This window comes from Capra hircus, chromosome 11 (genome assembly GCF_001704415.2).
Source record: "Capra hircus breed San Clemente chromosome 11, ASM170441v1, whole genome shotgun sequence".
In the NCBI taxonomy this organism is placed as follows: Eukaryota; Metazoa; Chordata; class Mammalia; order Artiodactyla; family Bovidae; genus Capra; species Capra hircus.
The window spans coordinates 40,456,054-40,476,826 of NC_030818.1; the positions used below are offsets into that span (position 1 = coordinate 40,456,054).

At 35.1% G+C, this 20,773-nt stretch overlaps 1 protein-coding gene across 2 annotated transcripts in view; it reads right to left on the minus strand.

Annotated features, from left to right (window-relative positions):
• The window catches only part of FANCL (Fanconi anemia complementation group L), an 89,564-nt gene that overhangs the window by 29,143 nt on the left and 39,648 nt on the right, over positions 1–20,773 (minus strand). For both annotated transcript variants that reach the window (XM_005686628.2, XM_013967673.2), the window contains 2 exons: positions 9,625–9,718; positions 4,537–4,605 (listed from right to left, as the gene is read on the minus strand). In XM_005686628.2, the coding sequence (XP_005686685.2) occupies positions 4,537–4,605; positions 9,625–9,718 (163 nt within the window). The remainder of the gene's footprint in view (positions 1–4,536; positions 4,606–9,624; positions 9,719–20,773) is intronic.

Genomic DNA, 20,773 nt, shown 5'->3' on the forward strand with positions numbered 1-20,773 from the left:
TCTCCAACAAGGACAGTAGAGAAAAAATGGAAAGAAAGATAATCCAGTAGATCAAAAAAGCAGAATATCCTTAGGGTCCATACAGTATGATACTGAGCATTTTCTCCATCTACCATTCTATTTGTTTTAAACCAAATTTATTTTATTAAGATCTCTTAGAAAAAGTTCATTATTTCCATATACATACGAACTAAGGCAAAGAGCAGCCTTGTGATTTGTTTGCGATTATACAATTAAGTCAATGGCTGAACTGTAAACAGAACCAAGGATACCCAACTGCTAGTCTGTTGCTCTAACTAATGGATCATGCTCACTGCTATGTAATAGGACTGTTTTCCTTTAATTACAATTTCTTCATTCACCATCAGATTATCAGCCACAGGCTTTATCATTAGTTTTGCTCTTCTTATATTCATGGCATTGCTCCCAAGAATATCAGATTTACATGATTAAAAAATATAATGACCACTGTTTACTGTGTCATATCCAATCTCTGAAAATTCTAGTCAACATGACGAGGCTAGTTAACTGAAGCCTACACTTAATGGCATATTTACAGGTAAGGGTACAACTTTAGCATCTATTTTGGGTTGATCAGTGACCTGCAGAAAGGTAATTTTATTTTTACAGAATCACTACTGTCAATGCATGTAAAATCTTACATTAGAGCATCCTATGGTCTCATCAGTCTACATTATTCATATATATGATCTAGATATACAAGTCCAAAGGGCAGCAAATTAGATACATTTTAGAGTGTTTGTGATGTTGGGAAGTAGAATAAGATAAAAATCATGACATGCTCTTACATTCCTATGCTGAAATCTATAAAAGAAAACTGGGTAAACAAAGTAAATATGTGAAAAGAGGTGTGCAGTCACTTGTCTTTGAGAAGCACTTTGTGTTTCTTTGGCACATAGCGCGGCAGCAGTAGAAGCAGCAGCCTTGCCCTTGGTGCTCATTTCTTACCACTCTAAATGCCTCCTCGGAGCCAGAATACACTGGCTGTTGCTGATCATGCTGTGAGACACCTGCACTGGCTACTAGGCTTGTCATGACGCACAAAACCCTACCATCTTCAGCTTGACATTGTGCAAGTTATAATTATTCATCCAAATGAATATGTCAGAGCAGCAGCAGCAGACCTCTCATCAGAGCAAAAGAAAAATACATCAAAACATTATCAACCCAGCAGGAAGACAGGGACCATAAGGAAAATTACCCATTTTTAATATGGATGCCACAAAGTCATGCCTATTATTTTACAGAAAGAAAGGAAAATAAAGATCTTCTAAGTTTAAAGTCCAGAAACACTGAATCCAAATAGGAAATGTACAAAAAGGAGACGGAATTTTTTAAAATCAATTATCTGGCACTTGTTTACAATCTTTTAAATGTAAGTTTGCTGTAAGACTACAATACTACAATTCTTTAAGAACCACAACTGTTTAAAAATCGTTTTAAAAAAGGAAAAAGACAGTAATTCTCACAAGCAGAACTGTTTCCAATAGGTTAATGAAAAAAAATCACACACAGCAAAGAAGTTTGATGTTGCTTCACACTTTCAAAACATAAACTAATATTGCCAACACTTTTATCATGCTAAAACACTCAAGAGTTCATCTGGAAATAGCAGCAAAATCCTTAACAATGAACAGCTAAACTCTAACAATAGACAATTTTAGTAGTACATGGAAAAGAAAAATAAAATCACCTCAGACCTCCACAAATGAAGATACATCCAAATTCTATAAGCATATAAAAAAAAGGCAAGTGTAAATATAATTCCTATCTCATATTTAAATATGAAAAAAGTGTAACTTTTACAATAAACTTTTAATGAATATCTTTTAAAACAAGATACAAAAAATTTTCTCATTCAAGACACATAAAGCAGAAATCACAATGAAGAGACTGATAAATGTGACCACACTGAATATTAAACTTCTGCTTGACAAAATATATCAAAGTTAAAAAGCATGCCACAGGGATAAGACACTTATATCCCATATAACCAATACATAATTAGTATCCAAAGTATGTAAGAAATGCTTATAATAAAAAACAAAAATATAAGTAGGCAAAGATTATAAACACAACAATAAAGAGTATCAGTTCTTGATAGCAATTAAGATCAGAGTAAAATCAGAATGACATAGAAAGGGTGTGGGAAAGTAGAAATTACTACGCATTGCGGGGTAGGAGTATAAAGCTACACAACCAATTTGGGAAAATAACTTGGCAATGTTTAGTAATCTCAAAGAGTATACTCCTTACAATCCAGCATTTTCACTTCAAAGCATAAACCATTTTAAAAGTCTCACATATATAAAAGGAAACATAGAAAGATGTTTATAGCAGCACTGTTTAGTAAGAAATTGTGCAAGAAATTGTGACCAACCATATCATTAGGACACTGAATAAACTAACTGGTGGATTCATATAATGAAATGATATAAAGCATTTAAAATGTACTATACAGGCACAGATCATGGGTAAATCTCAGAAACAATGTCGTTTAAAAAAGACTGAAAATACTGTAGAATATGGCATAAACAAATGTAGCAAGAGAGTATGCATGGGTAGCATACACATCAATTCCAGAAAAAGATTTTCCTCTAGAAAGAGACAGAAGGAAACAAAGGAAAGGAGAGAAGAAAAAGTAAAATTTTAAGCCCCAGAACATTTTATTCCTAAAAGAGACAAAAATATATCTGAAACAAATGTGATAAATATTAAACATGTCAAATTTGAGTAGTGGTTAAAATGATGTCTAAATTTTTATCTGTACTATACTAAGAATGTTAATATGTTCTTTTAATTAAAAAAAGAAAAGATGCAATTCCAGTTACTACTAATTCTATATTCTTAGAACTAATACAAAAATAGAAAACCTGACATACGACACAATTAAATCTAAATCTGGATTTGAATTAATATTATAAACACTTATTCCATGCTTATTTGTGCAAGGTACTTAGCTGGTGTTAAGTAGGGACACAAAATTTAGAAGATATTGCTCTTAAGATTTTGTAATGTTAGAGTCACAAACTAATTTTGTTAAATGGCAGGATAAGGTAACTGCTAACAGTCCTTTTGTGGAGATGTGAACTTCTTCGCAGATTAAAGTCTGGGGAAAACTTGCATGATTAAACATGTTAAAAAAAAAACTAGGAAATTAATCAAAAACATATTCTTCAACCTTGGGATTTTGATAAATATTAAATTATAATCTAGAGATAACATATGGAAAGAGTAATACAATCTAGGTACAATGTTATCTCATAATCTCACATAATACATAAAATTTATAGAGGCAAACTGAAACTATTCAATTTATGTACAATTCCAATTCTTTAAAAAAAAACACACAGTATATCTTATGTATTTATAACACATATCACAATACCAAAAGCAAATCATAGTGTTTTTCATCACCTATATTTTGCTGTGTTTTCTTGATTTCCATTGGAAGGAGGGAGATTGTTTTGTTTTTAAAGAAGAAAATGACAAAAATATATTTTAAATGTAGATGGTATAATTTAATATTTGAAACCTCATACAACAATGTAAATGCTGTTAGGCTTTTTTTTTTTTTTAAACTAACAAGACAATTACTTTACTCTATATGTTAGAATTTAAATGTAAGCATAAATTTTCACTTGAACCTACCAAAATTTCATAACAAAAATAAGGGTAGCCTCTACTCAGAGAGTATTTGTTAAATGTCAGTAGGAATTTTTTTCACTTTGCCTAAGAATAGAAAGATTCTCTTCATATTGGTATCGATTTACTTGGTGAGACATTAGATTACCTGTCATTAGATTTCTCTTTGAACCTAACCACCATCCTGCCAGATCTTTAAAAGTCACACATGTCAATGTTGATGACAGAACTATTGATAATCATACCACATTTTATCTACATAATGGTACAATTTACAGTGCACTCCTAAATACATCAACTTGTTAGATATCACCAATGTATTGAGAAATTAAACTGACAGGAGCAGGAGAAATAATCAAAATAAGAATATTCCAAAGCATATGCAAAAAGAATATAGTATAAGTTCAAGGGCGAACTAAGGACAAATACTTTAAAACAATAAAAACTGAATAGAAATGGCAGGATTTATATTTTCAGTCATAACTCATTCTCCTCTGAAAAAGATTCTCTGATATTATATCTGAAAAATTTCACCCAATTTTTAACCTACTGCTCACTGCTTTATAACAGAGCTCCTTAGGATTTAAAATTAAAGGACAATTTCTGTCAACAGAGCTTTTTCATGTTTATTTAAAATGAAGCATAAAGGTCTAAAGGCTGAATGGGGTGTCTGTGTGGGTGTGTTTGGAGGATGAGGAAGGAGGCGGGGAGACAGTCAGAGGGCAGGGAGAATGGACATCAACTGCTAGGAAATATGAAAGCAACACTCTCAAAATCCTGTTTATAAATAAATGTTTAAACAAAACTGAAAAGACCACTTTATAATGGCCACTTAAAATGCTTTTTAGCTACTTAAATTTAAAAATTTACCTGTGGTGTCCAGGAAACAGAAAATGGAACTGGAAAATCCACAACACAATCTGGTGATTCTGCAGGGTACTACAAAAAAGCATAAAATTAGGGTCATTTTTGTTTCACTGTGACAATTTCACATAAATATTTTAGGAAAACTGAATATATTAGGAAAAGTATTTCTATAAATGCAAAGGTATTATATATATTTTGGTTCTAGTATTATAAAGGTGTGAAGAGCTGATAAACAGTCAATAAGCTCAAGAGGTACAAAGTGTAGTGATTTGGGGATGCCAAACCAATCAGTAGTAATGAATTAAGTCAGTTTCTGGGCAGCTGCTAATGTGATTTGAGGGGCAAACCACACTGAATCTCAGTTTCTTTATCTGTAAAATGACAAATCAAAATGGTTGATATTTCATTTCTTTTCAGTCTAAAATTTAACCTCAAACAGCCTCAGTCACTACTTAAAGAGGCAATACTTGTTAAAAGAATCAAGAAATACACAAAATGAACACATATAGTTATCAATTATTTTCCACAACAAAGCATTTAATTTTAGCGATAAACAATGAACAAATAATAAACAATGAAATAAATGCCTTCTGGTTTATTAAGGAAAAACAAATATTAGTTTTAAGAAAAAATTTTTTCATGGTTGATAAACAGAAAATTAACCCCTCAATAGTTTTATATAAGAGGTGACAGCCAAAGGACTAACCACAATTCTAAGTTAACAAAGACAAAAGATAGCTTCCTTAAAATCAATTTTGTTATTAGAGAATTCTATTACATGATTTCTCTAAGATTCAGTTTGGATTCTTAAAAGTCACATGTAATTTTTTAAATGCTCACTTCTTTTCTTTAAAAAGCTAAATTTACTAAAAAGAAAACCCATTTTAGGAAAACTCCTTTCTCTCATTTGACAAAATAACCTAAGTTTTAGACTTTCACTGTTTTCAACCTTCTATTTTTAACTACTTCTCTGTATAGCAAAAGGACACAAAAAAGTATCACAACAGTATCTGTTATAAACATCAGCCCATTTGAAATCAATGCTTCAAAAAGAATTAACATTTAACTATAACAGGCTGGCTAAAAGTAAACCTGTCATTGTACACTCTGCCTAATGGAATCTGGCTATGCAGAACTGATATCACAAAGGTAAATACAAGGAAACCATATAAACATATAACTATGCTCTAACTTCCGGGGGAAGAAAGGAAGATGCTGAGATTATAGAAGAAGCCCTACTTCGGACAATTCAAACTATTAGATGATGTTCTTCCGATTATAACTGCTGCAATCACTAGAAAAACAATTTGCATGCAATTTTTACAAGTCATGTGATTATCTCAAAGTAAATGCAGGCAGAGATCTTCGCTTTCTTTGGTTTATGGTTCCGCTAATTAACTCCTGACCTTGGACAAGTCATTTAACTTCTCTGCCTGTTTCATATGTAAAAATAATAGAACACAACCAAAAGTATTGTAAAATCTCTTTTCCCTCTAAAATGCGAATTTTCTGGAAAAAAAAATACAAACTTAAAACCTCCTTGGGTCAAAAATGGAATATTTAGTTTACCTTGAGTTGCTGCTATTTGTCTATTTGGCTGACAATGAACAATATCAACTCTCTAAGCAATCATCAATCAAGGTTAAGAACTTAAAGTGAAAGTGAAGTCGCTCAGTCATGTCCGACTCTTTGCGATCTCATGGACTGTAGTCTACCAGGCTTCTCTGTCTAAGGGATTTTCCAGGCAAGCGTACTGGAGTGGGCTGCCATTTCCTTCTCCAGGGGATCTTCCTGACCCAGGGATTGAACCCAAGTCTCCTGCATTGCAGGCAGACGCTTTACCTTCTGAGCTACCAGGGAAGCCTAAGAATTTAATGTTTACTGTATACAGAATAGATAAACCCAGTAAAGTGCCTGTAACTTTGGAAATCATTAAGTATATATGGCACATTATGTTAAAAGAGAATTATGATCCTACATTCAAACAGGGCTCAGGGTACTAAATGGCACATGTGTACTGATAAAGAAAGCCACAAGGAATTAAACAAAAGAGAGATCCCCAAGGAGTTAAACAAAAGCAGGTTAAAATAAATATGATTCCACATATCTGAGGTAACATCCAGATATATATTTAGGTACATTTATGCAAACATACAAATATGTATACAATAAATTAGACTGATCTATAAATGGTTGGCTTTACTGAGTCGATATATAAATATTATATTCACATTCAAGATCAATTCTGTTTATATAATAAATATTATATAACTGTATCAAACCTAAAAGGCACAAATTTATATAATTCTGGATGATTTAACATGACTCATGCAGTATCATCCCTAGATACTCATTTTTGGAGTTGTCTGTATTGTTGTTATCAGTTGCTCAGTCATGTCTGACTCTTTGCAACCCCATGGACTACAGAACACCAGGATTCCCTCTCCTTCACTGTCTCTCAAAGCTTACTCAAACTCATGGTCCATTGAGTAATACTAACTATAATGTATACAACAAAGTATTTTTCAAGCCACTAGAGATTGTCAAAGTTTTACTTTACAGATCTAGTTGACAATAATAACTAAAGCTCCACATAAAGAAACTGAAAAATAGGTATGGTACTTAATACAGTTTTTCAAGTCTCACTTGAAACAATTCAATCAAATTAATAACTATAAGAGAATATGATTATATAATATTGAGTATATACTTTCATAACAAACAATATATATTAGACTCTATAGCATACGTTCCTAAGGAAAAATTTAACCCAACTCAATTCATGACTGGACTCCCTGACAGAATAATACATAAAATTGCAGCAGATTATAAAAATAGTCATCAGAGTGCCCAGTCTCAGAAACATCTATGATTTTTTTTTCAAGCAGTTCTGATTTTGACCAAAGCTAAGGAAGCTCTGGGCTACCTCTTTCTTAAAGAAAAGACTATGGATTAGGATGAACTGTAAATACTGCATTAAAAATACACTTATAAAAATACCAAAATTCAACTGATTTCCTTATGGCCTTTCTTTTTGATTATATGTTCACTTTTCATAGAGCAAGTCTGGACAGAATTCATATTATTTTCTTTGTGGGTTTCTGGAAACAGTGAGGCAGAGGGCCAGAACTGGTAGAGTTGTATTCAAGAATAAAAAAAAACACATTACTAGATATCAAAAAGTATCAGATAAAAGAAACAGAGGTTTGTGTATTTAAAAAAATAATCATGTTGCAAGGTTTGTCAAAAAAATAAGCCTGGCCCTATAAAATTCAGTTTGGATTAAGATTTTGCATTGTATTAAGGATCCTTTAACATGTTAAGTTTTAGCTTTCACTGTTTTTAACTGACAATCCCAAATATTCTTAAGAAAGAAATTACCACACCTGAAAGACAACTTTGGTCTCTATGAAAATTGAACTAAATGGACAATTTAAGACTAATAAGTCCTACCAATATAAGATTCATTTAGTTTCTGCCTTTTTTTTTTTTAATGCAGATTATTTTTCTTCCTAATTTCTTAAAAACTCAAAGCTTTCTCTTTTTTCTTGCCAGGGCATACATAATAGTGCTTTATAACTATTGGTGCTGCAAAAATTCACACCTGAAAATACTCTCCAGAGGAATATTAAAAGGGCCACCTTTATCTACTTTGAAAAATTTTAAGAAAAAGCAGAAAGGATGGACCATTCTAGTGGCTACACATCCTCCCTCTGAATACTGTCAAAAATATCATTAATTAAAATTAATAATAAAATCTTATAGATGTAGTTACAGGCAATGTAGATTTAAATCATTCTCTCTCAGTTAGTAGAAAAGATGGCAAGAAATGAGGCTATCAAAAAAAATAGAATCAGGATAGGATGTATTTTAAATTCTTCATTTTGGTCTTCATAGCAGCAATTTTTATCAATGTACAAAATACTAGAATATTAAAAAAAAAGTAAAAACAAATAAAACTCTGAAGAAACTGACAGAACCTTGCCATTGGCAGTATGTGACCTTTGGAAGGATAAAGGCAGATTTCTCCTTGATTTAAAAAAAAATTTTTTTTAATTAAAAAGGAAAATAAGTGTTTTCATTTTCATTTAATAAAAATATTCATGTAACTTATTTTACAATTAATATTTATATCCCACTAATATTTTCTCAAAACTTACCACATATGTATCTTAGAACTGTAAACATTCGGTGAGTAAGAAAAGAATGAGTCGTTTCTTAATCTGTCTGATATAGAGGCACTATAGGATATCAACTTTTCTGTGTCACCCCAGCACAGCTTTATATATTAATTCTCATGAAAAGCTTAAATGCCAGACACATTTTTAAAAAGGACAAACACAATTGATCTTTTCATCACTATAATCTTCTGAAAGAGAGTTGATTGATGACTTGTAAGAACAAAAAAAAGTTAGATGACCTGGTTTTCTCAAATTCTAATGTTTCTCCAGTGATTACTAAGTATATGGTTAATATCCTGAACTTGCTTGTTCTACTTATTTCTCAAAATTCACAATGTATAATTAAAAAATGACAAAATAGCTATGCATTATGCCAATAAAATTAGTAGTTATAGATCACTAGCCTGTAAGGGCTCTATAAATAGAGGTATATAACCTCTGCAAAATTTTTAAAACCAGAAGTAAAAAAATTTCAGCCAAGAAAATAAAAAGTATCCATATATATGGGTCTGTGTTTGGGGTGTGGTGGGAAGTCAGAAATAAGAACAAAGGTAATTCATAAAAAAATAAAAGTTGAAGACAAAGACCTCTTCAGTAGAACTTGGAATAGCAGAAACTTCCAATTCTTTTCTACACAGGATGTTACAAACATAACATAACATAACATAACATAACGTTGAAGCTGCCAAGCCTTATTTGATCAAATCTGAACTAAAATAGTGACATGAAAATATATCTAGGCTTTGGGAAACTTAATGAATAAATCAGAGGCATTCCAAAATAATTTATTTAGGGGTCATATATATATATAGTTTAGAAGCAACTAGCACTTGTTTACACTGAAAACATTTTCAGAATTCACTTCACAAGGTATTTCCTGGTCAGAGTAACAGTCTAACGAAGCACATACCTTCGCCTTCAACTTGACAGTGATTAGATGCTCTCTACCAGAAACATCTGCTTTTAACTTGATGGTACTAAAGCAAGGATCCACATACACAAGCCTGGTGAGTAGAAGGAAATAAAAAAAGATCACAATGGGGAGGGTGAGGCTAGGGGGAGGAAGAGGTTGGGGGATGGTAGGAATTGAAAATATTTGCTATATTCCTATTAATCCATTACAAAAATTAATCAGAAGAATTTCTGCATGCCATCCCATTATGGTGCTATAGATTTACTGCCGTTAATACAGCAGCCCAGTGCCTAATGCAGTCATAGATCTCCGGATTATTTACAGCGTGTGTCAAGGCTCATGCTGTGGTCAGTGAGCGCTATGTTTCGGTTTTCCATCACTGGAACCTTTGGCACACACAGCATGTTCCTGTCAGACTCTACTTATGTACACATTAAACTTCCTGTCAAACTCTTTGATCCATTTCTCTAGTTTTATACAGTATGAGACTTTTATGCTTCCTTTATTTGTTTTTCTCCTCGATGAACTTCTCCTTTATTATCAATAATGTTACTGTACAAACACCTGGCTAATATCAGTTCATATACTCAAATTGATCCTCTCAGGAAAGTGCTGTACAAGCACAGGTACCGCCTGGTCTCCCAACAATAAATTTCCTTGTTGTGCAATATATAGCTTCTGACATTTAACCTGAGCATGTATTCAAGATGACTAATATTTTAAACATATAGCACAAGCACAATTGTTTTGGCTTTAAGTTGCTCTAAATGCATGAATTTTCTCAAATGGAAACCGATACCCTTTGAAATATGTCATTCTGTAAAAATACAGTCCCTTGAGTAGCATTAGCTACTGCCAAAAAGGATCAAATTTAGCAGTATATTTACTGGTGAACTGGGCATGTGGATATTTTTTTTGACATTTTTACAATACCATTCTCTTGTAAAGATAAAAAGTAGCCTAAGAGTATTGTACTACTTATCATCCAGACTGATGGCAAAACCTATTAGAGTTCAACACTAACATTAGCCTCCTAACCCAAGAATCATTTTTTTTTTTTTAAACACTCTGTGCTGTTAAGTCACTGGCCAGATATAATAGTAAAATAGGTCAATTTCAAGAAATTCTGGGCAATAAAACTGTGCAATACTATCTGTAATGAAAAGATCTCAAACTGAAAATACAAATTTTGAATAACAGAATAAAAAGTAGAACAGAACAATCCTTACTGACAGAAAAAAAATTTATCATAATCTATGAAAACTCTAGGTCATAGAAAACAAATGAAGCTAAAATTATTCTAGAAATGTCTACTTACATAAAAGTATCAATGAATTTATATAGATAATCATTATTTTCTTTCAGCTTTATCTATAAACATCACAAATTCCCCTCCCTTCCAAAATGTAGAACATAGGACTTTATCGCATGTTTTATCAATATGACTGTCAGGGTTAGATACACGGGCATCTGAGTCTTTGAAGACATCAATGCTCCAGATTCAAGATGTTGAGAAGAATGTATGTATTTACATCTTCTCTACTCATATACAAAAAATGGAATTTCAAAGAGACATACATAAACTCACAGTTACAAAAAGCACCAACCAAAGCAAATTTTCAACAAACTTTATAAAAATATAAAGTGGTCAGAAGTGCACTGACTGACAAAACAGATCAGAAGACAGGAAAATAAGACTCTAGAAGGGAGCTGGCTGGCCAGAACAGAAAGTCTACAGAATAGAGGGTATTGCTTATATGTGGGGGAAAATTAAGGAAATTTTTTAAAAATATAAAAAACCAAAATGGGAAGAGGAAATTTTAAACTAAATTATAAACAATAAAGCTATGTTAAAAATGGTAATTGCTCTACCATTAGCTTTTCAGTGAAAAATATTTATGTAGTCATAAAAAATTAAACTGCTTACTAATTACAATTTTTAGAATTCAGCAATAGACAAAGCTAGCAGACTTAATTATAGTTACGGAAATGAATGTAAATATATTTGATCATTGCAATTTAAAAGAGAGACGACAAAAACTGAGAAGTAGAAAGGGGAACATATGAGGAGGGAAGATTAGAAACATTAAATTTTGTAATTGCTAATTTGAGAGTAAGAGATACCATCTTTAAGCAGACATGTAAGAAGTTTAAGAAATAGTAAAGCTAATAGAAGAGTAAAAGAATAGTGGTGAAGGGAGAGAGAAGGTAGTATATGAACTAAGTTAATTTTTGTTACAGTAATTAATCAGTATGTAATTCTGATAAATCAAGTAAGGCATATTTTTTTAAAATATAGAAGTTACTTATAAACATGAACATTTCAGAGTATCTCAAAGAATAAGACCAGGGATGGGAAGTGGTGTGGAAAAAGCCTATTGCTTTTCATTATAAACCCTAAATTGTTTAGAAGCATGATAAATATATACACACAGAGAAAGCAAGAAGGAACATGGAGATAGAAGGAAAAACTAAATCACCAACTAGTACCTTTCCTACTCCTCACTGCTGCTCGGCATCAACAGTTCAAAATTATAGAATGTCTATTAAGTAAGACGGAAATAAACTAAAGTTCTAGTCTTTCGTTTGCAATCACAGGAACAAAAGATTATCTTGCCACAAAGTTTAAGATGTAGAAATAATACATTAGAGAAAAACAGGTTCATGCTCAAAGTATTGCCCTGAATCAAAAGGATTATAAGGTTAATTCCATTGAACTGTAAAGCATAATTCAAATTTTAAAAAATAATAATTTCAGGTTAATCTCAGCAAGGTCACTTAAAATGAAACACTTTACCCACATTGATTCTACTTTGAGGAAAATGGAGAAAACTAAATGTGATCATCATATTAAATACATGTGACCTAGATTGGCAAGTGTCCTCTAGTATTTATTCTCAGCTGCTTTCGTTTGGTAACAGGATCCCTGCCTCCACTCCCAGCTAAACCAAGTTTTGGCTGGGTACACTCCATCCAGCTAATAACCTTTCCAGCTGCCCTTGGGTATAAGCATATCATTAAATTTTGGCCAATGTACTACAAGCAGAAGTGATATGCACACCTTTCAGATCATTTGTAACCAAAAAGTGGCTGTACCTCCCACCACCCCTCCCATTCTCTCTTCCGATAGTGTAGAAATTAGGCAAATATAACCCATCAAAGTCCATGCAGACTTTGACTTTCTGAAGACATCAGCACTCCAGATTCAAGATGCTGAGAAGAGTGTATGTATTTACATCTTCTCTCTACTAACATACAAAAAATGGAATTTTTAAAGAACAACCTCTTAACACAGCTCTGACCAACAAAACTTTCTGTGATGATGGTATCTGCACTGTCCAAAGACTGGCCATTAAACACCTGTAGCTATGGAGGACTTAAAACATAGCTAATATAAATAGCAATATTAGCCAACTCATTAGAAAAGACCCTGATGATGGGAAAGATTGAAGGAAGAACGAGAAGAGGGTGTCAGAGGATGAGATGAACTTGGGCAAACTGTGGGAGATGGTGAGGAAGAGAGAGGCCTGGCTGCAGTCCCTGGGATTGCAGAGTCGGACACAACTTGTTTTGTGTGAAACTCTGAGGATTTGGAGTTCTTTGTGAACAGCAACTCAGCCTGTGCCTTAACTAGCATAATATATATCTCTATCCATTCACAAAAGAAAAGAATATCTTAATGTTTGGCCTACATCTGTTAAAGGGGAAAAAGCAGTAATAAGCTCTTACAAATAAAATTAAAATAAGTTTTTCTTTAAAAAAGTTATTTTAAATGTTCTATTTTACTGTTAAATTGGTTAGCTCGATTTAAACAATATGAACTAATTTCTACTTATTTAAATAATACATTTGGGGAACTTTATTGGAAAACTCATTTTTTTGAGAAGCTATAAAATCATATTTAAAATTTATATTTAGAAGGAGTCTAGGTATCTACTACTTTGCTAGACATATTCTAAAACTGACTAAGAAAAAATAAAAACAAAAATATAAAACCTAAAGAAATAAAACACTATACTTTTTGCACTTGAATTTCCATTTATCATTTGCTGCATTTCTTTATAAGTTACCGCTTACAATAAGTAAATGGTACTAAACTTAAAGAGTTAAGTTTTTTAAACATTTGAAAGGGATACTAAAACTTTAGAAAGGTTTTTGTTGTTCTGTTTAATAGGTGAATGTTCTCGATACAGAAAAACAAAAAGAATGTGCTTTATATCTCTTGAAATACTTGGTATTTATTTTGACCAAAAGCTTAAGTTTTATAGTTTCTTTAAATATCTAGATCCATTTTATGTAGTAATAACACCAAAAGGAAGACTGAAGACTTGCATGTTTTAATAAAGCATCACAGTTTGTTTCCATTCTTAAGTATTAACTTTTTCAAAAATCACTTCCCTAATTGACATTTTAACTTCCTATAGTTTCTGTGTGTGTGTGCTCACTCAGTTGTGTTCAACTCTTTGAGACCCTCAGACTGTAGCATGCCAGGCTTCTCTGTCTATGGAATTTTCCAGACAAGGATACTGGAGTGGGTTTCCATTTCCTTCTCCAGGGAATCTTCCCAACCCAGGGATCAAACCAACATCTCTTCTGTCTCCTGCATTGGCAGGCAGATTCTTTCCCACTGCACCACCTGGGAAGCCCTACACCTCTATCCTGCCTTCTGCTAAATAATCTTTCCAAGTTATCTTATTAATATATCAACCATTTACTCAAAAATATTCAGTTAGTCCCCATTGCCTGGCATATAAAGAATCCTTAGTTTAATAGCTAAGACCTTTCAGTCTGACCCTGATATTAATCCTTTTACACAACCAATCAATCCACTCTGAAGTTCAAAAATGAATTGCACATTTCCATCACCTCTACCTTTTCTCCTCCTTTCCCACCCTTTTAAGGCTTTCTATATTCCTTCCAAACTTTCTCAATGTTCACCTCCTCTAAGAACCTTCCTAAATTATCTGTAGTGCAAAAACACTTCACCTTTCTCAAAACTATCATACAACTACTTTTCATGGAAGTTTTGCCTTCCAATCAAGTAACTTTTTAAAATAAGGAATAAATATTTACCTATGGTCAGTTTTCATTCCCATCCCAAAGAAAGGCAATGCCAAAGAATGCTCAAACTACCGCACAATTGCACTCATCTCACACGCTAGTAAAGTAATGCTCAAAATGTCTCCAAGCCAGGCTTCAACAATACGTGAACCGTGAACTTCCAGATGTTCAAGCTGGTTTTAGGAAAGGCAGAGGAACCAGAGATCAAATTGCCAACATATGCTAGATCATCGAAAAAGCAAGAGAGTTCCAGAAAAACATCTATTTCTGCTTTATTGACTATGCCAAAGCCTTTGACTGTGTGGTTCACAATAAACTGTGGAAAATTCTGAAAGAGATGGGAATACCAGACCACCTGACCTGCCTCTTGAGAAACCTATATACAGGTCAGGAAGCAACAATTAGAACTGGACATGGAACAACAGATTGGTTCCAAATAGGAGAAGAAGTATGTCAAGGCTGTATATTGTCACCCTGCTTCAGTTCAGTTCATTTCAGTTCATTTCAGTCGCTCAGTCGTGTCCGACGCTTTGCGACCCCATGAATCGCAGCACGCCAGGCCTCCCTGTCCATCACCAACTCCCGGAGTTTACTCAGACTCACGTCCATCGAGTCCGTGATGCCATCCAGCCATCTCATCTTCTGTCGTCCTCTTCTCCTCCTGCCCCCAATCCCTCCCAGCATCAGAGTCTTCTCCAGTGAGTTAACTCTTCGCATGAGGTGGACAAAGTACTAGAGTTTCAGCTTTAGCATCATTCCGTCCAAAGAAATCCCAGGGCTGATCTCCTTCAGAATGGACCCTGCTTATTTAACTTCTATGCAGAGTACATCATGAGAATCACTGGGCTGGAAGAAGCACAAGCTGGGATCAAGATTGCCAGGAGAAATATCAATAACCTCAGATATGCAGATAACACCACCCTTATGGCAGAAAGTGAAGAGGAACTAAAAAGCCTCTTGATGAAAGTGAAAGAGGAAAGTGAAAAAGTTGACATAAAGCTCAACATTCAGAAAACTAAGATCATGGCATATGGTCCCATCACTTCATGGGAAATAGATGGGGAAACAGTGGAAACAGTGTCAGACTTTATTTTTGGGGGCTCCAAAATCACTGCAGATGGTGACTGCAGCCATGAAATTAAAAGATGCTTACTCCCTGGAAGAAAAGTTATGACCAACCTAGATAGTATATTCAAAAGCAGAGACATTACTTTGCCAACAAAGGTCCGTCTAATCAAGGATATGATTTTTCCAGTGCTCATGTATGGATGTGAGAGTTGGACTGTGAAGAAAGCTGAGCGCCAAAGAATTGATGCTTTTGAGCTGTAGTGTTGGAGAAGACTCTTGAGAGTCCCTTGGACTGCAAGGAGATACAACCAGTCCATTCTGAAGGAGATCAGCCCTGGGATTTCTTTGGAAGGACTGATGCTAAAGCTGAAACTCCAGTACTTTGGCCACCTCATGTAAAGAGTTGACTCATTGGAAAAGACTCTGATGCTGGGAGGGATTGGGGGCAGGAGGAGAAGCGGACAACAGAGGATGAGATGGCTGGATGGCATCACCGACTCGATGGACCAGAGTCTGAGTGAACTCCGAGAGTTGGTGATGGACAGGGAGGCCTGGTGTTCTGCGATTCACAGGGTCGCAAAGAGTCGGACACAACTGAACGACTAAACCGAACTGAACTGAACCTATGGATGTGTCAATGTTCTATGTATCAAATAACATAAACAAGTTGCTGTCAGACTAGTTCATATTTACTGATACATATGTAAGTCTTATACTATTAAAGCGAATTCTGTTTAGATACACTAAACATATTACCAATTTAGAAAGAATTTTTCAGTATCAAATAATTTGCATTCAGTGATTTGGATATACGTATGAGGTAAAAGCACTCTATAAAGGTAATTCAGAAAGAAAGTCATACTTTTAACATCTATGTTCTTATGCGTTATGCAACAAAATTATTGTGATAATTAAACATGACACTAACTATATGCTGTAAAACTCATGTAGTTGGACCTTTTTGGTGAACTATAATCTCAAGAAATTTGAACTTACTTTAGAGAAGGAATTATTTGAGTCACATAACTTACATTTCTTTTCAACCCTTATTACTAAATATCATTGATTTCATTTAAAAAATGAAAACTTTGTGGTTCTGAGAGGTTGTTACCTGCCCAAGATCACACAGCTGATAAGCCAGAATTAAAGCCGTGTCTAATTATTTTAATTATTTAGTGTTAACAAGTATCTCCATTTCTTTCAATATGTTATAAAATTCTTTTAAATGCACTGAAAATTACAGAAAATATCACCATCAGTGAATTAAGTCTGCTGCAAAAACAGTGGACTTAACTAAAAACATAATTCAATATATGTTGACAATATTTCAGCTGTAAATTTACTAAAATTTAACTCTTTACCAAAACAAATTTGAAAGACCAAATAGTTTAATTTTACTCAGTCTAAATGATAAATAATATTGTCCAGAAGGGACAAAAACATCAGATCATACCTCCTGTCTGAATCATTTAATATTTTCTATGGTCATGTGATTACTAAAACAAACACTGTTGTTGCTCAGTTGCTAACTCATGTCCACCTCTTTACGACCACATGGAATGTAGCACATCAGATTTCCCTGTCCTTCACTATCTCCTGTGGCTTGGTCAAACTCATATCTGTGGTGTTGATGATGCCATCCAACCATCTCATCCTCTGTCACCCCCTTCTCCTCCTGCCTTCCATCATTCCCAGCATCAGGGTCTTTTTCAACGATTAGGCTTCTCACATCAGTGGGCCAAAGCACTGGAGCTTCAGCTTTAGCATCAAGTCATTCCAATGAATATTCAGGGTTGAATTCCTTTAAGATTGACTGGTTTGATCACCCTGCTGTCCAAGGGACTCTCAAGAGTCTTCTCCAGCACCACAATTCAAAAGCATCAATTCTTCAGCACACAGACTTCTTTATGGCCCAACTCTCACATCTGTACATTCCTAGAAAAACCATGAAAGTGAAAGTCACTCAGTCATGTCCAACTCTTTGTGACTCCATGGACTAAATGGTCCATGTAATTCTTAAGACCAGAATACTGGAGTGGGTAGCCTTTCCCTTCTCCAGGGGATCTTCCCAACCCAAGATTGAACCCAAGTCTCTGGCATTGCAGGCGGATTCTTCACCAGCTGAGCCACAAAGGAAGCCCAAGAATACTGGAGTGGGTAGCCTATCCTTTTCCAGAGGATCTTCCCCACCCACGAATCGAACTGGGGTTTCCTGCATTGCAGGTGGCTTCTTTACCAACTGAGCTATCAGGGAAGCTATCAGAAAAACCATAGCTAAACATAACGTAGCCTATAACAAAATGACTGTATTTCTTTCAAACTGGGACACATTTGCCTTTTCATACCAATCATAGGGTTCTCAAGGCAAGAATACTGAAGTAGATTGCCATACCCTTCTCCAGTGGGCCATGTTTTGTTAGCACTCTCCACCATGATTCGTCCATCTTGGACGGCCCTACACGGCATGGCTCATAGTTTCATTGAGTTAGACAAGGCTGTGGTCCCTGTGATCATACTGCTTAGTTTTCTGTGATTATGGTTTTCAGTCTGTCTGCCCTTTGATGGAGAAGGATAAGCAGCTTATGGGAGAGACTGACTGAGGGGGAAACTGGTTCTTGTTCTGATGGGTGGGGCCATGCTCAGTAAATCTTTAATCCAATTTCCTGTCCATGGGCAGGGCTGTATTCCCTCCCTGTTATTTGACCTGAGGCCAAACTATGGTGGAAGTAATGAAGATAATGGTGACCTCTTTCAGAAAGTCCCATGCACACACTGCTACACTCACTGACCCCCACCCTACAGCAGGCCACAGCCAACCCATACCTCCACCAGAGACTCCTGGACACACACGAGCAAGTCTGGGTCAGTCTTCTGGGGTCACTGCTACTTTCTCCTGGTGGGCTCAAGGTTCCGTTTGTGCCCTCCAAGAGTCTGTTTCCCCAGTCCCGTGAGGTTATGTCCGGTGCCATGAAGAGCAATACTGCATAGGAATCTGGAATGTTAGGTCCATGAATCAAGGCAAACTGGATGTGGTCAAACAGAAGATGACAAGAGTGAACGTCAACATCTTAGGAATCAAGAGAACTAAAATGGACTGGAACAGGTGAATTTAACTCACATGACCATTATATCTTCTACTGTGGGCAAGAATCCCTTAGAAGAAATGGAGTAGCCATCATAGTCAACCAGAGTCTGAAATGCAGTTCTTGGATGCAATCTCAAAAGAGTCAGAATGATCTCTGTTCATTTCCAAGGCAAACCATTCAATATCATAGTAATCTAAGTCTATGCCCCAACCAGTAATGCTGAAAAAGCTGAAGTTGAGCAGTTCTATGCAGACCTACAAGACCTGCTAGAATTAACACCCTAAAAAAGATGTTCCTTTCATTATAGGGGACTGGAATGCAAAAGTAGGAAGTCAAGAAACACCTGGAGTAACAGGCAAATTTGGCCTTGGAGTACAGTATGAATCAGGGCAAAGTCTAATAGAGTTTTGCCAAGAGAATACACTGGTGATAGCAAACACCCTCTTCCAAAAACACAAGAGAAGTCTCTACACATGGACATCACCAGATGGTCAATACCAAAAACAGACTGATTATATCTTTTTGCAGCCAAAGATGAAGAAGCCCTATACAGTCAGCAAAAACAAGACCAGAAGCTGACTGTGGCTCAGATCATGAACTGCTCATTGCCAAATTCAGACTTAAACTGAGGAAAGTAGGGAAAACCACTAGACAATTCAGGTATGACCTAAATCAAATCCCTTATGATTATACAGTGGAAGTAAGAAATAGATTCAAGAGATTAGATCTGATAGATAGAGTACCTGAAAAACTATGGATGGAGGTTTGTGACACTGTACAGGAGGCAGAGATCAAGACCATCCCTAAGAAAAGGAAATGCAAAAAGTCAAAATGGTTGTCTGAGGAGGCCTTAAAAATAGCTGTGAAAAGAAGAGAAGTGAAAGGCAAAGGAGATAAGGAAAGACATACCCATTTGAATGCAGAGTTCAAAAGAATAGCAAGGAGAGGTAAGAAAGTCTTCCTCAATGAAAAATGCAAAGAAATAGAGGGAAACAATAGAATGGGAAAGACTAGAGATCTCTTCAAGAAAATTAGAGATACCAAGGGAACATATCATGCAAAGATGGGCTTGATGAAGGACAGAAATGGTATGGACCTAACAGAAGCAGAAGATATTAAGAAGAGGTGGCAAGAATATACAGAAGAACTGTACAAAAAAGATCTTCATGACCCAGATAACCACAATGGTGGAATCACTCACCTAGAGCCAGGCATCCTGGAATGTAAAGTCAAGTGAGCCATAGGAAGCACCACTATGAACAAAGCTAGTGGAGGTGATGGAATTCCAGTGGAGCTATTTCAAATCCCGAAAGATGATACTATGAAAGGGCTGCACTCTATATGCCAGCAAATTTGGAAAACTCAGCAGTGGCCACAGGACTGGAAAAGGTCAGTTTTCATTCCAATCCCAAAGAAAGGCAATGCCAAAGAATGCTCAAACTACCACACAATTGCACTCATCTCACACGTTACCAAAATAATGCTCAAAATTCTCCAAGCCAGGCTTCAATAGTACGTGAAATGTGAACTTCCAGATGTTCAAGGTGGTTTTAGAAAAGGCAGATGAACCAGAGATAAAATTGCCAACATCCGTTGGATCACTGAAAAAGCAAAGTGTTCCAGAAAAACATCTATTTCTGCTTTATTGACTATGCCAAAGCCTTTGACTGTGTGGTTCACAATAAACTGTGGAAAATTCTAAAAGAGATGGGAATACCAGACCACCTAACCTGCCTCTTGAGAAAACTGTATGCATATCAAGAAGCAATAGTTAGAAGTGGACACGAAACAACAGACTGGTTCCAAATAGGGAAAGGAGTATGTCAAGGCTGTATATTGTCACCCTGCTTACTTAACTTATACACAGAGTACATTATGAGAAATGCTGGACTAGATGAAGCACAACCTGGAATCAAAGATTGCCAGGAGAA